The sequence below is a fragment of the Trachinotus anak genome, unplaced genomic scaffold (genome assembly GCF_046630095.1).
Source record: "Trachinotus anak isolate AG129_WGS33_773 ecotype Australia unplaced genomic scaffold, CSIRO_AGI_Tana_v1 ptg000010l, whole genome shotgun sequence".
Taxonomy (NCBI): Eukaryota; Metazoa; Chordata; class Actinopteri; order Carangiformes; family Carangidae; genus Trachinotus; species Trachinotus anak.
The window spans coordinates 11,804,726-11,821,560 of record NW_027273861.1 but is presented as its reverse complement, the minus strand read 5'-3'; the positions used below and the strand labels follow the sequence as shown (position 1 = coordinate 11,821,560).

The window sequence follows — 16,835 nt, the reverse complement described above, 5'->3', positions numbered from 1 at the left end:
GTATGGATGGATGGATGGATGCATGGATACATGGATGGATGGATGGATGGATGGATGGATGCATGGATGGATGGATGGATGGATGCATGAATGGATGGATGGATGCATTGAGGGATGGATGGATGCATGGATGTATGGATGAATGGATGGATCGACAAAACGCACAATAGCCAGCATTATTTCTTTTACCCATGACTATCCCTTAACCACTTGTTTATTATTGTTACCATGATAACAAAGGTCCATATGTGTCAATAAGAAAAGAAATGGTGATAGTGAATAAAACACAAAGGAATATATAAGGATTGTAGGAATGCACTATAACGAAATAATATGCTAGTAAATACAGACCTGAATCAATGCAGTACTGACAAATACTTCTTTGTAAAAGCTCCTTTTCAAACTGGAAAGCTCTTGAAAAACTAGTTCAGATTTCATTTTTGTCAAAACGCAACAGAAATTTTTGATGAACACTCTCAAGGCTAATGGTAGGAGTATAGTCAACGTATTCAATTGTGTGAGTTGAAATCAGCAACAGATTTTTAAAAACCTTTAAAAGATGGTTGTTATTGTGTTAAGAGTTGTCGACTTCAGGATGTCAAGCTAAATCTTTCCTGTAAACTTCTGTTGGGTTGTAACATTGTTTTGTAGGTATTTTATGTATTTGAGCTGTTTTTCTTACTCCAACATGTTGTTAAAGGGCTGAAGATGTTTTCTTAAGCTGCAGTGCGTTCAGCTCTCCCAGCGTCTGTATATCACAGTCTCTGTCCTCACACAAGTGCACACACACACTCAGAGAAAAACATGCACAAACGTTTCAATGGATAAGGGATTTCTATCCTCGTAGGTAGACTGAAGGCACACACACACCTGCTCATCTAATGAGAGCGCTATCACCTGGACTCTCCTGCCTCAATTAGCCTCTGTTCCTCCTTCAGTGAGGAGCACGCACACACACAAACACACACACTCGCTTTTATAGTATACACACAATACACTTCTGTCCCCAGGAGGACTTGCCACTCTATGCTCTCTTGCACAGTGCAACGCTCAGCTCTTTAGCAGCATTAAATCAACAGGCCCACACCCACATATGGCACATCACATCACTATAAACTGCACTGGGGAAATCTATAGAATAGAGCCTTTAATAGAAAACTGAAGCTTGGATCTTTTTTCTAAATATATATTTAGAAAAACAGAGGAATCTTGCTGCTCTCATGCAGTCCTCATAGACTCTGGTGAATCATCTCTCAGACTGTGTGTGTGTGTGTGTTTGTGTTTGTGTGTGTGTTTCTGTTGTGTGTGTGCCAAGTCACGGCAGTAGGAGTGTGTGAAGCAGGCAGCGGGTCTGCTATCTCTCACTGGATCTTATCTCGGTGTCCAGATACAGGCAGGAGCTCTGCTGGTTTGTGAGGGCAGTGGAGAGGGCTGCTGCTTCAAGACAGTCACAGTGTCTCATCCGCAAACTTTGCACTGCACTGCACACTTCACTGTACTGCCTGTCAGCCTATTTCTCTGCCTGACCGTCCCTCTGTCTGTCTAAAGGTGGAAGGACAGTTGAGCAAAATGATTACATTATGCATAAAACATGCTGCAGTGTCTAATTTTTCATTTCCCTGCTCTGTCTTCTCCCCTCAACCCTTCCCCTCTATCCCACTTCTGTCTCTCAGATCCGATGGGAGAAAAACATCACACTTGGGGAACCTCCAGGATTTTTACACTCGTGGTGGTGGTATGTATACATCAAAACTCTCTCTTTTTCTTGACCACACACACACATACACATGTTTTTTCAACAGCTCACGTTCATACTGTAGACATACCCTTGATGGTCTGAAAGAATGTGCAGGGGTGGAGAACGACAGTAATTGCAGGGAATGCTAAGTGCATCATCTCACACATGTTTAAGTGCTGTACTCTTGGCGTCCCTCTGATTGACAAGTGAGCTAACTTCCTTTGCTCTGTTATTTAAACTGAACAGTTTAAAAAAAAAGCTCACATTGAAGTGTGCAAATCAGGGACAGATCCTCTGTCACTGGGGTTTTCAAAGTCTGACACTGTGGGACGCAAAAACTGGACAACTGCATCCTCCTCAGAACAGTCCCTCTCCCCAAGTTTTGGAACTGCAGTTCTCGTGATGCTTTAGGGGGATGTAGATAGGATGTGTAATGTTGCTGTGGATTGAGTGAGTTACGCTGTGGGCTACAATTTGAGCCACCATTTTTTTTAGCCTTTATTTGCAAATTGGCATCATTAAAAGTATGCCGATTTAAGAGTTAGCAGTTGATGTTTGCCATGTAGCCATGGGTGTGCAGGCAGCTGTCACTGGATTACTTTGATACCAAAGAAAACTCAAAGATGTGATGATTCTCAGGCAAGTTCTGCAGTCATAAGGAGCCTCTTTTTTTCTGTGGTAATTATGGGGATTTATGGACATTTATTTGCGCTGGACATCAGAGATTGTGATTCCCTCAGAAAGTTTAATTCATAGTGAATTTAAACATATGTGTATGTATCATGTCTGTGTGTTCAGAATTAATAGTTTGTTAAGGAGTGCCATTTTTGAATTGTGGCAATTGGACACTTTTTTAAAGTAGCTTAATTGCAGTTTGAAACTTCTGCACTGTTGCAAAGTTTTCAAGATTTTTTTTTAACTTGATGCTCCATTTAACAGAACAAGGCTCTGACGTGGCTTGTCCCTCTTTTCTTTCAGCTTCTTTAAACAAATCTGTCAGATCTGTTAATGCTCGATAAATGGAGAACTGTGTTTTTTGTCTTGCTGGAAGAACGGGGTCAGTGGGCTTACAGCCTGACACGTACACTGTTTTTCTCCTTGTCTGAATAAGCGGGAATGGAAACACCCAAATGCAGGATTCCCCTCTGTAGTTGTCAGGCCAAGAGCTAGAAAATCTAACTTTGAGTCGAAGGGGGAGCAGACATGCAGTAAGGAGGAAGCTGGGCAGCTGGAAAGACTGCAGACAAACAGACAAGCAGACAGACACACAGGGAGGTTGAGAGGCTGAATCCCCAGCAAGGCAGCACGAGAGGCAAAGAGAGCCAGGATAAGAGGTTTGACAGGGCTCGCTTTGTTTGTCATTCATGCTATCCTGCTCATCCCCAAAGCCCCCTGGCCGGCCCTGTGTAATAAACCCGGACATGCGGCTTCATTCATTCATCCTCTCTGGCCCCAGCGTGTGTTGTAATTGTGCCGCCTGTTGACACGGTTCATAATGGTCCTTAAAGAGCCTGGCTTCTCTCAACCTGACAGCTCTCAAATGGACAGCTACCAGTAATACTGACAGAATGACATACACAAACATACAGCACAGTGTAGGTTTGCTCTCGCCTCTGCCCGAACCAATAAGAGGGCTCAGGGAGACTGGCCCAGTGTGTGCGTGTGTTAGAGAGAGAGAGAGAGCGAGAGAGAGTGGGAAAGAGAAAGGGAAACTGGACTACTTTCTAACTGTATTGATATATTTCAGCAGAGTGTGGGAGATGACCTTGTGTGTGTGTGTGTGTGTGTATGTGTGTGTGTGCGTGCCAGAGAGCAGTTGGAGAGTAGGCTGATGATTAGCCAGACTGAGCAGGGCAGGGCTCCAGTGTAGTATGACCTAGCTGAGGGGCGTCTGTCTGGGCCACGCAGCACGTGGACATGGAGCCTCACTGGGGGTGGGGTCCGGGGGTCGGCTAGGAGGAGGGGGAGGAGGGGGCGCGGAGTCCCTTGTCCATCTCTATGCCATACAGCCCCCCTTCAACCCCCAGCCTCCCCCAAAACAAAAGCTCCAGATGGTAGGAAAGCCACCAACCTCCCTCATCCCTCACCCTTCGCTCCCCCTCCCTCAACCTTTGTCTGGAGGCCTGTCCCTTTGTTAGCGGAAGAGAGACCCCCGAACGGATTAACTCTTTGCATTCCAGCCTCTTTTGTGTTAAACAGCCAAATCTAAGACCCCGACCCCACAGCCAGCCCAGCCCCACCACCGTCGTCCCCTCCTCAGCGCCTCACTGGGGTTTTCTTCCCTCCTGTCTCTGCCTCTGTGGCTGTTTCCTGTAGGACAGCGTTGGTTAAGGTGGGGGGGGGGGGGGGCCTTCAGAATAAGACCATGGCTGTAAGAGGGGGAGGGGGGGGCTGTTGGGGGAGGAAGAGAGGGGGTCACTCATCCACATCTGTTGTTATGGATGGAGGGATAAAGAAAAGGCTCAGCGACGGCTGCAGGTGTTGATTGTGTCATTAGCTCCCTCTCTATTGGCTGCTGCTAGTTGTCTCCTCCTTATCCCAAAATCGATTGCTTTAACCCGTTTTCACTGGATGGCCGCTGAATCCTCAATACACACCCCCACCCCCCATCACTGAAAAACATTAACAGTCACAAAAACCTCAGCACAACAACAGTATGTAGAGGGATCCTCGGTGTGATAGCCTCAGGCTGAAATTCTTGTTTGTGAGGGGCAGAGAAAACAGTGAGAGTGCAGCCAGCCTCTGCTCTTAAATGTCTGGACTGCTCTTTATAAACACAGGTATCAGACAATCTTCTTCACCCCTCTCCTCCTCCTCCTCTTCTCCTTGTCCAATTCATTTCTTTACTTCATATCATTCAGATTGTAAATATGAGCAGCTGAGTGGGAGAAACCCTTCACATCAGCCTCCTAATTGTAATTCAGAGTTGGTCACATTGGGAATTTGTGACAGCTCTGATATTTCACACTTGGTAAAAAGAAGTATGGTGTCAACAACATAGTGGCAAAATGGCTGGAAAGTCTCCATCACTGGCATCTAAATATAATCCAACATTAATACCAATACGGTCAATTCAGCTGATTTAAAAGGTGCTGTACACCGTTTGTATCTGGTTTCAGTTGTTAAAGTACAAATAGGCAACAAAACAAAAATGGCTCATTTAGGCTGTTTATCTGATGCGGCAGCAAAGCTAGCAGTGGGGGCAACTATCCTAAAATAATGCAGGAAGTTTTTATGTTCTTCACAGTCTGCCAGCATTTCTCAATGCACCATATCCAAATACAATCCAAGTCTTGTAGAAATGTGCTAGTTCAGATATCAGATACTTTCTGGAAGCGCAAACAAACTGCCTGAAGCGGTTGAGTTTGGAATAAATAGGACTTGGTTACGACCCCATTCATACCTTTGAAATTTAGGACTAAAATCAGTTCAGTTCATTGCACCCGAGTAAATCCACACAGAGATTTCAGTTCAACACGTAAACGGACACAAATCAAAAATAGAAGAAGCTGTGTCACACTTTACAATTTAAATGATCTCTGCTCCACAAAAGAGATGTGGGATGAATTTGCAAACAAGTCATGAGACAGGAGAAGATGGTCAGGTGCTTTTGCAGAAACAACCCATGTGAACTTGCTGTAGGGTTAAGAATCACAGAGGCAGCGGAACCTATTTTGCAGCATGTGTGAATTCATTTAGCTGTTCCTGTGTGTTCAGACACTTTGTCTCAAGCTTTCCAGAAAGTCTCTCAAGTCTCCACCATGTGCCCGAGGGCAGGAATATCCTCCACCTGTAATTGTGAACTTCTAACAACGCTCATGCTACTTCATTTTTTTTTTTGTTGCTCCCTCTTAAGCCGTTAATCTTCTTGCAATGACAGTTGCTGTTTTTATTAGCCACAGTCCAAAGGGAGTGTTGCTGATTTACATGGCACTGTGATGTTGTTTCCTCCCGCTCGCTGAACGCTCTGCTGCTACCAGGAGAGTAGCTGCTACTTGAGTCAAGGTAATAAAGACAACTGGAAGGGTTGTGTTTCTCCGCCTCCGCTCTTTGATTGCAGCATTTTGTCCCATTAAGAAGAGTCTGTTCTGATAAGAGGAGGAGACTGGAGGGTTGGCGCGCTGTAACTTTATTTTTTGGACTCTATTTTTTTCAGTTATGGTCTGTCAGCCGCCTTATCTCAGTTTCTCTCCATCTCTGTCTTAATTTGTATTTGTATCTCTCCACTGACTGACTTGCTGGCTGGTTCGATGGCTGGCCAAAGACACGCACAGGATTATCATGTAGACCTGCCACCAGCAGCCTGTCTTTCTGTGTCTTTGTTTACTCTCCTTATTATAATGGAAAAGCACATTGTAACCACTGGCTTTGTCAGACCACAGTTAATTGCAAATAATTATCGTGATGGCATTTCATTTTAGTAATTGTCTTCTTCTGGACGGCTGGACGCTAATCCCTTCCTCCTCTGTTCTGGATACAAAGTGTGTGTGTTTGTGTGTGTGTGTGTGTGTGTGTGTCCCGACAGTGCCAGCTCTTATTTTTTCTTTAGCCTTGTTTCTCATTGGAATGAATAAAAAAGACTTTGCTTGACTCTGAGCTGCAATTTAAATCTCTCCTGTGACCCTTGGAAGTAAGAGCAGTTAAAAGTTTCCCTCTTCACAGATTTGTGGGGCTCAAATACCACCAGTTACTACCCATAATACCATAAAGAGCTTCCCATGATGAGATGATTAGATTGAAATGATTAGATAATTGGATAGAAAATTTACTATTACCAGGGTGTGCAGAGTACAAGATTTCATGCAGATTGCTGGTGCTAATTAACCGCGAATGTTGACTTCCCAGATAATTTCTAAAGATTAATGTCTGTGAAAAGGAAGCGACAACAACTATGACATGGGTTTTCCCTCTAAATGTGGGTGGGACTGTCGGATCAGAACTAACAATCGTGCCATCCAGTACCAGCAATACATGAGATGGCATAGTAGAACAGATTTTTGTTCCCGTCCTGACTTCACCCTGACCCTGAAAATTTAGTTTTCTGAGAATCTGTGTTTAATTAGGAGAGTACCAGAGTAATTTTGCTTGCTAATATAACACCTCTTCACACCTAATGACCCCTTTCATCTCCTTTCATCCTCCATATGGAAAAACCTGTCAGCTACCTAAAATATTATCAGAATAATGAAAGTCTTGGTTTCTATGTTTAGTCCCGCCCACCAGCGATCCTGCTTCAGATTATGAGGAGAAACGCAGGATGAGATCTCCCTGCGTGGCTCAGCCCGATGCAGGTCAGCTGTTCAAATCGCAATGTATTTCAGACGCACAGGCCAGGAGATGTTAGATCACCTTGCCCCTGCCCCTGTGCCTGTACCTGCTTGTGTCTTTTTGGTAACAAACTGTAACCTGCGTCCCGTTTCATTTCCCTGAGAGCTGATTGAATTTGCGATGGCCGCGCCTTCTCGCTGTGGCTCGTCTGACGGAGAAGCAATCTCTTTAACACCAACCGATAGATATGATAATGTACACCGGCTTCATTGTCAAGTGACAGAAGGGCAGCACAACACACACACACCCCATATGTGTTCACCATCGTCTTTGCACAGACCCTCTCTGTTCTCTCAGTGCCCTCCTTGTCTAGAGGGGACCCCAGTGCTCGCTGAACGCCTCAGGGCACCAACTCTGTCTTTTAATCTTTAAATACTTTAATAACACATTTCTATTTTAGTTCATGTGCTTTGAGAAGGTGGTACTGTGTGCTACAGGGTTGAAATTTATTGTTCTTTTTATTTTTAGGACACCTATTGTACTCTTGTTTTTTTATGCCCTGAAATAACAAAAATCAAAAGGACATAAGGGAGAGTGTACAACAGTGTTTTGTAATAACCGTACTTAGGAGATAATAACACTAACCCATGAAAATCTAACATATTTTACGGTGGGAAATGACCAACATGTGACAGGGTGCCACTGAGCGATTCTCTGACAGTTCTGGGCAATCAGCTTATATTTTCTGCTCCATTTCGCAGTCTGTCATATCAAGTGTCATGGCTGTTCCTAACATCAGCACAAAGAATGCATGTAACAGTTTATTTGCACCTTTAAATGACAGCAAAAATCTCCTCTCATGAGTTCAGCAGTTCCTGTTTTTTTTTTTTTTAATACACTGTCCATGAAATCAATATCTTGAAGAAGGAGAACTGCTTAATGTTGACTGGCTTACCAGGTACTTAATTTCAGCGCAGTAATTAAGGGCCCATTTGGAGTGGGACCTGGTGGCTCCTGCTGCCCTGCAGGAGTGGGATTGGTCTAATTAACCAATATGAGCATGGCTGATTGGGCAGTAAGTAACATAATCACAGCTGATTGGACAATAACCTGCAGGTCAGCAGGGCAGGCTGAGAGGAATATTTGGAGACTGGTCCCTCCTGGATAAAAGCTCTGTGGAGCTGAGCTGCAGGCTTCAGACTGGACCGTTGTGGTGGCCAAGGGGGAGTCTGCACTTTATCTGACTGTAGAGGGTTCAGTATTTTACAAGGCTTTTTAATACCGCTGTCGAACCTCAATACTTAGTGAGTGCTAACTCAATTGTATCTTTATCGTTGAGTGTCTAAAACAGTAGAGCTGAAATACAGTTGATTAATCAGTTAGGTTGTCAACAGCAGTTCAGTTACATCAGCTTTTAAGCAAATATGTTTCGGCTTAATGATGTGAATATTTGCTGTTTTTTAGGCTTCTAATAAAGTAGATATTGTTTGGACAGTTGGTCAGACAAAACGTGTAACTGAAACATGGAAACTTTGTTTAATGTTTTTTTATCAGTTTCTGCAAGCAATGAAAGTTAACGTCAAATTCCTTGAAGGTCATGTTTACGTGTTTTTTGATTAGATATTTTCTTTTTATATCATAACTTCGGTAATTTCATAGGGCTTTATTTAGTAAAAAGAAAAAGAAGACTCACACATGTTGCTCTTACACTGAAGATGTTCATTAAATCAGTACATCAAACTCATGTCAAATATTTTGTCAAATATCTTGGATGGTTACTTATGTCAACTGTTGCTGTCACTGTTGTATTTGCTATTTGATTCACAAAAACGAATGAATAGTGTGTGATCGTTCACTTTAGCTTTTTATGATTCTTGTCTTCATCATCACCTTAAAAGGTTCTTTTGTTAGTGCTGAGTGATCTCCAGGTGTGAAAATGTGTTTATATTAGTCAAAAGTAAATATCAAAAAGGCGTGTTTTTAGTATTGTATCAAAAGTCTTGCTTCATATTCATACAGTACTAAAACATTTCTAAAATAACCTGTAGTCTCAGTAGATTTGTTGTTCCAGTTCACGTTAACTACATGCATTCAGAACACTGTGCACAGACTTGTTTTCTGCAACCATATCCACAACAGAAACTCAAGAAGCGGGAACATAATATGTCTTTGGATCACACAGGAAAGTGTCTAACTACTGTCGCTCTCTTGTCTTGTGCACAGTGTATTCTGGGATCTGTACTGCGCTGCCCCGGATCGGAGGGAGACATGCGAACATTCCAGCGAGGCCAAGGCTTTCCATGACTATGTGAGTGAACTTAACCAACCCTCGGGTTGTGTACAAGGGGCACAAATATATACACAACAACCACTTGGACACACACATTCGCACATGGTTATGAGCGGAGAGCACACGCGGAGTGTGTACAAGAGAAAAGGGACTGTTCTGACTGTGATAATGCTGCTGGTTCTTGTTTTGACATGTTTCTCACTGTCTGCATGTCTGCTGTGTCTGCTGCAGCCTCTGCTCTGGATGGGACAGACTCTGAGCCAGACAGCTGAAATAGGCTGCTTTTAAAAAATGCACCACCTATGAACAGCAGTTCTATATTTTATGGGAAAGCCCTTAGACTTCCATCTTTAAATTTTTAAAGTCAAGCAGAGGTCTTCATGGCACTCTGCCTCATTTCACACGTTCCACCTTGATCGGTTATCTAACAGAAGCAGCACAACGTTGTAGCTCAGCTGCTGGCCGCACTTCCTCAAACGCTGACCCCTGACCCTTCAGGTCTTAGCGAAACTGACAGCCTGAGGTGAAAGGTCACAGCACTGCCTGGCTATTTATTGGTCCACTCACTGTTTCAGGAAAGGTCAAAGCACATAAAGCAGCTGGCTGATCACAAGAGCACATTAACACACACATTCACACACAATACATATACACACAGGACACATTTAAAGCTGGACAGGGCTTTGGTAGGTGTGGCTACAGGGGCCGGACAGGGCAATGAAAGGTCAGGGTCTACAGCCCCCTTGACCCTCTCATCGTCTGAGGAGTTGGAGCAGTCGATCAGTAACCTATCAAACGCACACACACACATGATTTTGAAGAGCTGGTTGATGTGTGTATTGTGTCTTTGCTGGTCCAGCTCTCATTATTACAATTGACCATTTTTCTGTGATTGTAGCCTCCTGTTCTTTACCTTTTTTTGCATCACGTTGCTTGAGTCATGTTTGAAGAAGGATTACATGGTCTGGGGTTATGATGTTGACTGGACGGGCTGCTTCATTACTAAGTTATGGTTCCACCTTGGCAGAAGTGAAACCTGAAATGGATTAGAGGTGCTATTCTTACCATACGCATTTCATTCAGGCTGTATTAGCCCGTAGCCGCTCGCCCATTCAGTTGAACTCTCTTATGAGGTTTGACAGTAAAAGTGTGAGCGCTTGTCAGCTGAACAGATTACATTTGTTGTGCGTGTACTATGCGTGTGTGTGTGTGTGTCGGCTCGAGTTGATGTGTGTTTCTCTGCGCCTGTCTGTGTGTGAGAGTGTGTGCGTGTGTTGGACAACCATAAGATTAATTACATGGTTAATTAAACCTAGTAGTTAATTAAATCTGACAACTGTGTCTAATTAATCTAAATGCCATATAATTTCCTACACCTTTCTCCAGAGGTAGGCCAGCTGGATACCTGCATGTCAGCTCTTTAACAGCTCCAGTTTGACAGACCTGGTCAATATATGGCTGAAGTTTCAAGCTTCAGATTGCTTCCACTGTAAAAGCTGCGTTTTAAAGGTCCATGTGATTCAGTCTGTGGCTACATAAATCAGTCAGGATCAGTCATTCTGTTTTGTCTTTGACCAAAGAGGGAATTCATGAAATGTAGACTTAAACTGGATTGACAGACTTGAGAGGAGGCTATGAGGTCTGGTGAGCTTGTGTTTTTTAACAGACAAATGTATAACTTTGTTGTAGCTCAGTGATGATTCAGACAGTGTTGTTTGACCTTTTGACCTGGCTCAAGTTCAGGAGGTCAGTGCGAGCGAGCTGTCGGGCTGATTTGTTGGCGATGCATCAGAGAATTAGTTGTTGGTTCCCTTTTACTTCCCCCTTATGTAGCGTTAATGTTGGAAAATCTTTTTCCACCTCATTTCAATACGTCGTGGAAGCTTTGTGATGTTTACTCTGAGTAAAATATTCAATAAATAATAATTAAAATAATAAATAAATATTCAAAAATATTCAAATCCAAGACTGTGATTTTATTTATCAAATAGAATAATTCTGGATGTCAGTGTTAAGCTGCACAGCAGGAGTTGGTAATGACAGGGGGCTGCATGTTTCTAGTGATGCTATTTTATGATAATAATGGAAAACAATTAAATTTACTTACATTGATTTGAAGATGCTGGGACTTCAGATTGAAGCCAAAGCCACAGTCAGCAGTGACGCATTAGAGTAAAGTGAGTGTGCGTGCACAGAGGGTGTGGCAGAGGCTAACATAAAATACAAGAGTAGGTGTGAGTGAGAACATGCGCTTCTGTAACTGTTACCGTGTGTGTGTGTGTGTGTGTGTGTGTGTGTGTGTCTTTGTGTGACAGAGAGGGAGAGAGAGTGTCAGGGTCAAAGCATGTGAATCCCCAGGGTGATGAGGGGTCTGTCTGTCTCTGATTAACTCTGTCTCCTTGGTCCCCGCAGACCGACGGCCTGATCAAGTCTCTATCACGGCCCCTTGCTGATAACGGCTCCCTCATTCCCCTGAGTCGCCCAGGATCACAGAGTGAAAAACAACACGGCTCCCAGGAGTCACACACACTCAGCTCTGCGTGTTGCTCAGCAGGAATAGTGAAAGAGGAATGTGTGCAAGATAAACCAGGATTGTTTTATTTATGCTGCATTTTTTTAATATAATTTATGGTCTTCTCTGGTAGCTTCGCTGTCAGTTTGTTGTGCATAACAGTGAGAAAATATCGGCCCGGCACTGTAAAATTGATATTTCGAAATACAGTTTTGCTTATTTGTTTCCTGGAACTAATTTGGTTGCTAGGCAACGTTGAGCCAGAGTACAGTCTTAGTTACAGATTTGGTTTGGCTCAGCTCAGTTTGGCTCAATTTGGCCTGGTTTGAAGGCACCTCTTACTCATCCCTGTTCTACTGGCCCTCACTGAGAGCGATGATGTAGACTTTGTGGACTCTCCAGTTTGGGAAAGATAATGGAATATAATGTGCTAATCCTCAGATCTGGGGACCAGTTGACAGCTAATCCAGGGGAATGTGGTGGGATTGGAGCCCTGGCCACACTCCCAGAACTGGAGGCCTCTGACTAGCTGGATCGCTGGTTGGCTTCACCCCTGGATGGTGAATCTGCTATCATAGCCACGCATAAAAACTCACACATGGAGGCACATTTGTGTGCATATCACACACCCACACTCGTATGCAAATGAATGCTCACTCTCAAAAAGACAGCGAGACGATACTGTATCATAAAGAGCTGGAACAGCCTGAAGTCTTGTACCTCTGTAAAGTAATTTAAGTGGTCTCTCTTGTCGTCTTAATTGTTGGAGTTGTGTTTCTGTCCTTCCTCTTCACATTGCCTTTTAATCATGTTTATTTCCTAAAAGAGATCTGAACATCTTATAGTCCTCTTTTCTGCTGGAATTTGGATGTTCCTCAAAAGAGCACTTTGTTGAGGAAACGTGTTTGATTATAAGAACATGGCACATCTTTAGTAACTCAATATGAATGATTAAAAGACTGGAGTTTTGTGATGAAGAAAGCATACATATTGACGAGCGAGCAGGCACACTTGTTCTCTCTCTCTCACACACGTACACACACATTCTTGCTCACATTAAAGAGAGGAGAAGAATGAGTCTCTGTTTTCTCTGTCTCTGACACACACACACACGCACACACACACACACACACACACACACACACCCTTGCAATCACAGACAAACAGTCTTTCAGGAAGTGATACACTCAGCCTTGTTGTTGCAGACATTTTGCTTTGCCCCAGCCAGAGGTCGCAACCCCGAACATCTGCGATTCATGCCAATCCGGGTGCACTGCCTGCGGAGTGTCACAGATTTAGTGCCACAAGTGCGTCATTCACATCGCAGTGCTTCACTGACTCCACTCGGCTCTCGGCTCACTGATGAGAACTGTCATGATGATGGTTGAGATGGAGGAGTCAAATATGGGCATCTGACATTTCCTTTAGAAAGTCACACCTCATCCAAAAATAGACCACATTCAGAAAACCAGTCTGAATCCATTTGTGAATTGAAACATTCTCTGATTCCAGCTTCTGAAATGTCAGAATTTGCTGCTTTTCTATCTTTTACCTGATTGTAAATTGAATATTTGCATATTTGTTTTGTGTGACCAGTACTCTAAAACCAAATGATATCATATAACAAAACAAAAGGCATCAAATCCTCACATTTCAGAAGCAGGAACAAACAAACATTTGGCACTTTTGCTTGAAAAATTGCTGAAATGATCAATCGATGATTGATGATTGAAGATTTTTGCCTATTACATCTCTGTTCATCCACGTAACCACTAATTCGACAAATTGTTTAACCCCTAAATCAATTAATCTACAAAAAAATATAATAAAAAGGAGTGTTGCAGCCCTAACCTGATCTGTTCCCAGCATGCAGTGCACAGACTGTAGATAGATGGAGGTGCACTGTTGGCTGTTGCCTGGGGATTCTTTGAGAGGGTTAAACATTTGTTAGGCTGGACCACAGTAACAGGTGGCACAAGGGGAGGAGCTGCACTCAGTAAACAACCGTTGATGGCCAAGCCTTTGTCTGGACTCTGTGTGTGATTTTGTGTGTGTTTTCCATCTCCTCGACTCCCTGTGTTGCCATACCAGGTGCTCACTCGCCTAATTTAATGCCACACGTCTGCTGAAACCCTTCCTTCCCTTTCATAGCCGTCTTTGTCTCTGTCCTTTTTTTTTTCTTTTTGCAAAGACAGAATTTACTCATCCTGCACCGTTTTCCCTGCTTCAATTCCTCTCAGGTCTTTTGCACCACCACCCCCCCACCTCCCCCACCCCCACCCTCCCTCCCCTCCAACCCCAACATCCTCCACCTCCCCCTGCTGCTCTTTCTTTCCTTTTCCTCCCCTCTGTTCCACACTCTTCTTTCTTACTCCTCCCCCTCTCTCCTTTTGCCTCCCTCCCTCCCTCCCTCTCTCTCAGAGGAGATTGATTGGGTAATCTGGCTGGGTGCCAGCAGTGCCCGCTTTCTTGCTTGGGGGAAGGAGAGAAGCGGGGGCGACATGACGACATGCAGGAATAATAATAACATCCATAAAATAGGCAGAGCAGGTATGGATGGAGGGATGAGGAGAGAAAGAAAGAGAGCGAGAGAGCTGGGGAATGGAGTCGACGTTGGCACGGCGATATCTTCTTCATACAGATTCTCCTGTCCATTTTCAGTTTAAATATGGCCTACACACACAAATGGCATGCCACAACATTGTGTCTCCATTTCTGTCCGTCTCTATCTGTCTTCCTATCTTTCTGCCCCCCCACTCCTGCCACCTCCATTCGCGCCTGTGTCGTCTTTTAATATCAAACAGTGCGTGGAGTGGAGGCTGCAGGCAGATGGGCGTTGAGCGAGAGGACGCTGTCTTTGTGTGCCATTGTTTACCGTTGTTACCGTCTAAATGAAAAAGGCCAGTAGGCTCCTCTGTCTGTATACCTTTCCCTATCTGAGGGAAGCAACAAAGCCTGAAAGTGCTGCCCTCAAGCTGTGTGTGTGTGTGTGTGTGTGTGTGTGTGTGTGTTCGGCTTGAGGTCTGCAAGTGACAGAAGCAGGAAGATCAAATATTGTTTATGATTCCCTTCCTCGCAGGTTCATTCTGGGCAAGCTTAAACTGTGCTGTGGTTTAGCATTTGATCTCAACCCTGCAAGCATCTGCTCCTGGATCTGTGTTTGACAGAGACAGACATGGAGACAGGCAGATGGAGAGTACAAAACGGGGACAGAGTCAGAAAGACAAGTGACAAGAAGTCTGCATTTTTCATAGTTTATCCGAGTTTTGGAGCTTGCTATGCGCTGCATCCTGCTAGCCAGAGCAGTGTAAATGCCATGAATCCGCCTGTGCAAAGTTATTGTAGAAGCCAAACCCTGCAGCGTTTACTTTCCCTCCTTGCATGCAGATTTCCATCCCAGTCCCATTTAATTTCCCTAACCCAGTTACCCATGAATGCCCTCTTAGTTGCAACATCATCATCCATAAAATTTAAACGAATGCTTTAAATGAATACTACATTCTGGGAAGTAGTGGCAACTCCTCGGGGCATTTGTTTATCTCTCCCAGTGAAACTCGGCTGAAAGCTGCCAATTTTGTTTCAGTTTAGTCATTTTCAGGAAATATATTGTGGTTCAATAATTAAAAAAAGGCAACATTCATCACTTGTGTGCCTTGACTGTAACCAGTTTATTGTGGAGAATAGAAGTGAGCAATTTGTCAGGGGGGGTTGGAAGTTCAAGGGCGACCTTCCGTGCCGGAGGTGTTTATGTCTGCGGCATCTTGTCTGTGGCGTTTCTCCTGCCAAGCTTGCATCTCCTGACTGTGCTCAGACATTTACATACACACATTCACCATCACTCTTACATCTTTGAAGTTCCCAAACACTAGTGACTCCCAAACCACATCCACTTATCCATTTATCCGTTGTGTAAAAAGACCCTGTCCTGCACAAAATGGCATAAATTACTGCGTTTATGATCCCTCTGCTGTGTTTGCTTTTGCTTAGTTTGAAATTTCCTTTGACGACCTGTGCTGACTTGGTGTTTTTGTAACTCTGTGTCCTAGTCTGGGAGGTGAGGGCAGAACAACCTGGTATAAGGTTATAACAAAGTGAGATAACTGAGTGGAATTTTGTGTGTGCGAGAGGATTTGACTGTTTTACTAAGTCTGTTTCGAGGAAGTTTTTTCCTTATCGTGACGCCAGTTTATAATGACGCTGCTCGCCTCCAGTCGACTTTTCCAGCGGTGGTGTTCCCTGTTCTCTCTTCTCAGAGCAAAGCTTGGAGCAGCACTCCATTACTGCCGTTCCTCATTAGGTTTAAAACACTGACGGTGGTTACAGGGATTGTCAGGCGGGTCCCAGGGAGTGAAACCTATCTTTAAACATACACTCCTGTTGGTTAACGTGGGGAGTTGAGAAGCCATTTCCTTCTTTTACGCCAAGTCCCTAAATTAAATCAGCTCACACTGGAGCTGCTGCGGTGGACATGATATGAGGAAAGTTTGATTTTTAAGTCAAGCTTGATTGCCTACTCTTGTACAGGTCCACAAGCGCACATTAAATGTCCGCTGAGGGATGCAGTGTTTGGCAAACTGTGCAAGTGGAGGACAGAAAAAACAGGGAAGCTGTGTGAAAGTGTGTGAAGATACTTTTAAGGCTGTAAGTGTATGGATGAAATGGGATTCATGGTGTTTGATGTCACAATTTTAATCATAAATCTTAGGAAAAAAAAGTATACTCTATATATATTACATTTTTTATTTAATATGTACTTAAAAGCAATTCACAAAATCATCTGGATAATACTCTCAACATTATGGCCCTGCCACAGGCGAAAATGGAAAACGACAACTTTTTATAATATGTGGATAAAAATATTAACCATCGAGTTCCCAATACTCCTGCAGGTGTTCATGCCACCTATATGTATATTCACTGTCACCACTGCTTACAGGGTTTAGTGGCATTATGAGTGACCAGCACTCCTGCCGTAGATGTCCTGACTTACACAAACTCATGCTTACACAAGCATGAGGTTATTTTGC

General features: G+C 43.7%; 1 protein-coding gene across 2 annotated transcripts in view; it reads left to right on the top strand.

The window, feature by feature from the left end:
* Positions 1 to 16,835, top strand: part of ssbp4 (single stranded DNA binding protein 4) — an 83,087-nt gene that overhangs the window by 12,807 nt on the left and 53,445 nt on the right. For both annotated transcript variants that reach the window (XM_071487566.1, XM_071487565.1), the window contains exons 3-4: positions 1,674 to 1,735; positions 9,230 to 9,314. In XM_071487566.1, the coding sequence (XP_071343667.1) occupies positions 1,674 to 1,735; positions 9,230 to 9,314 (147 nt within the window). The remainder of the gene's footprint in view (positions 1 to 1,673; positions 1,736 to 9,229; positions 9,315 to 16,835) is intronic.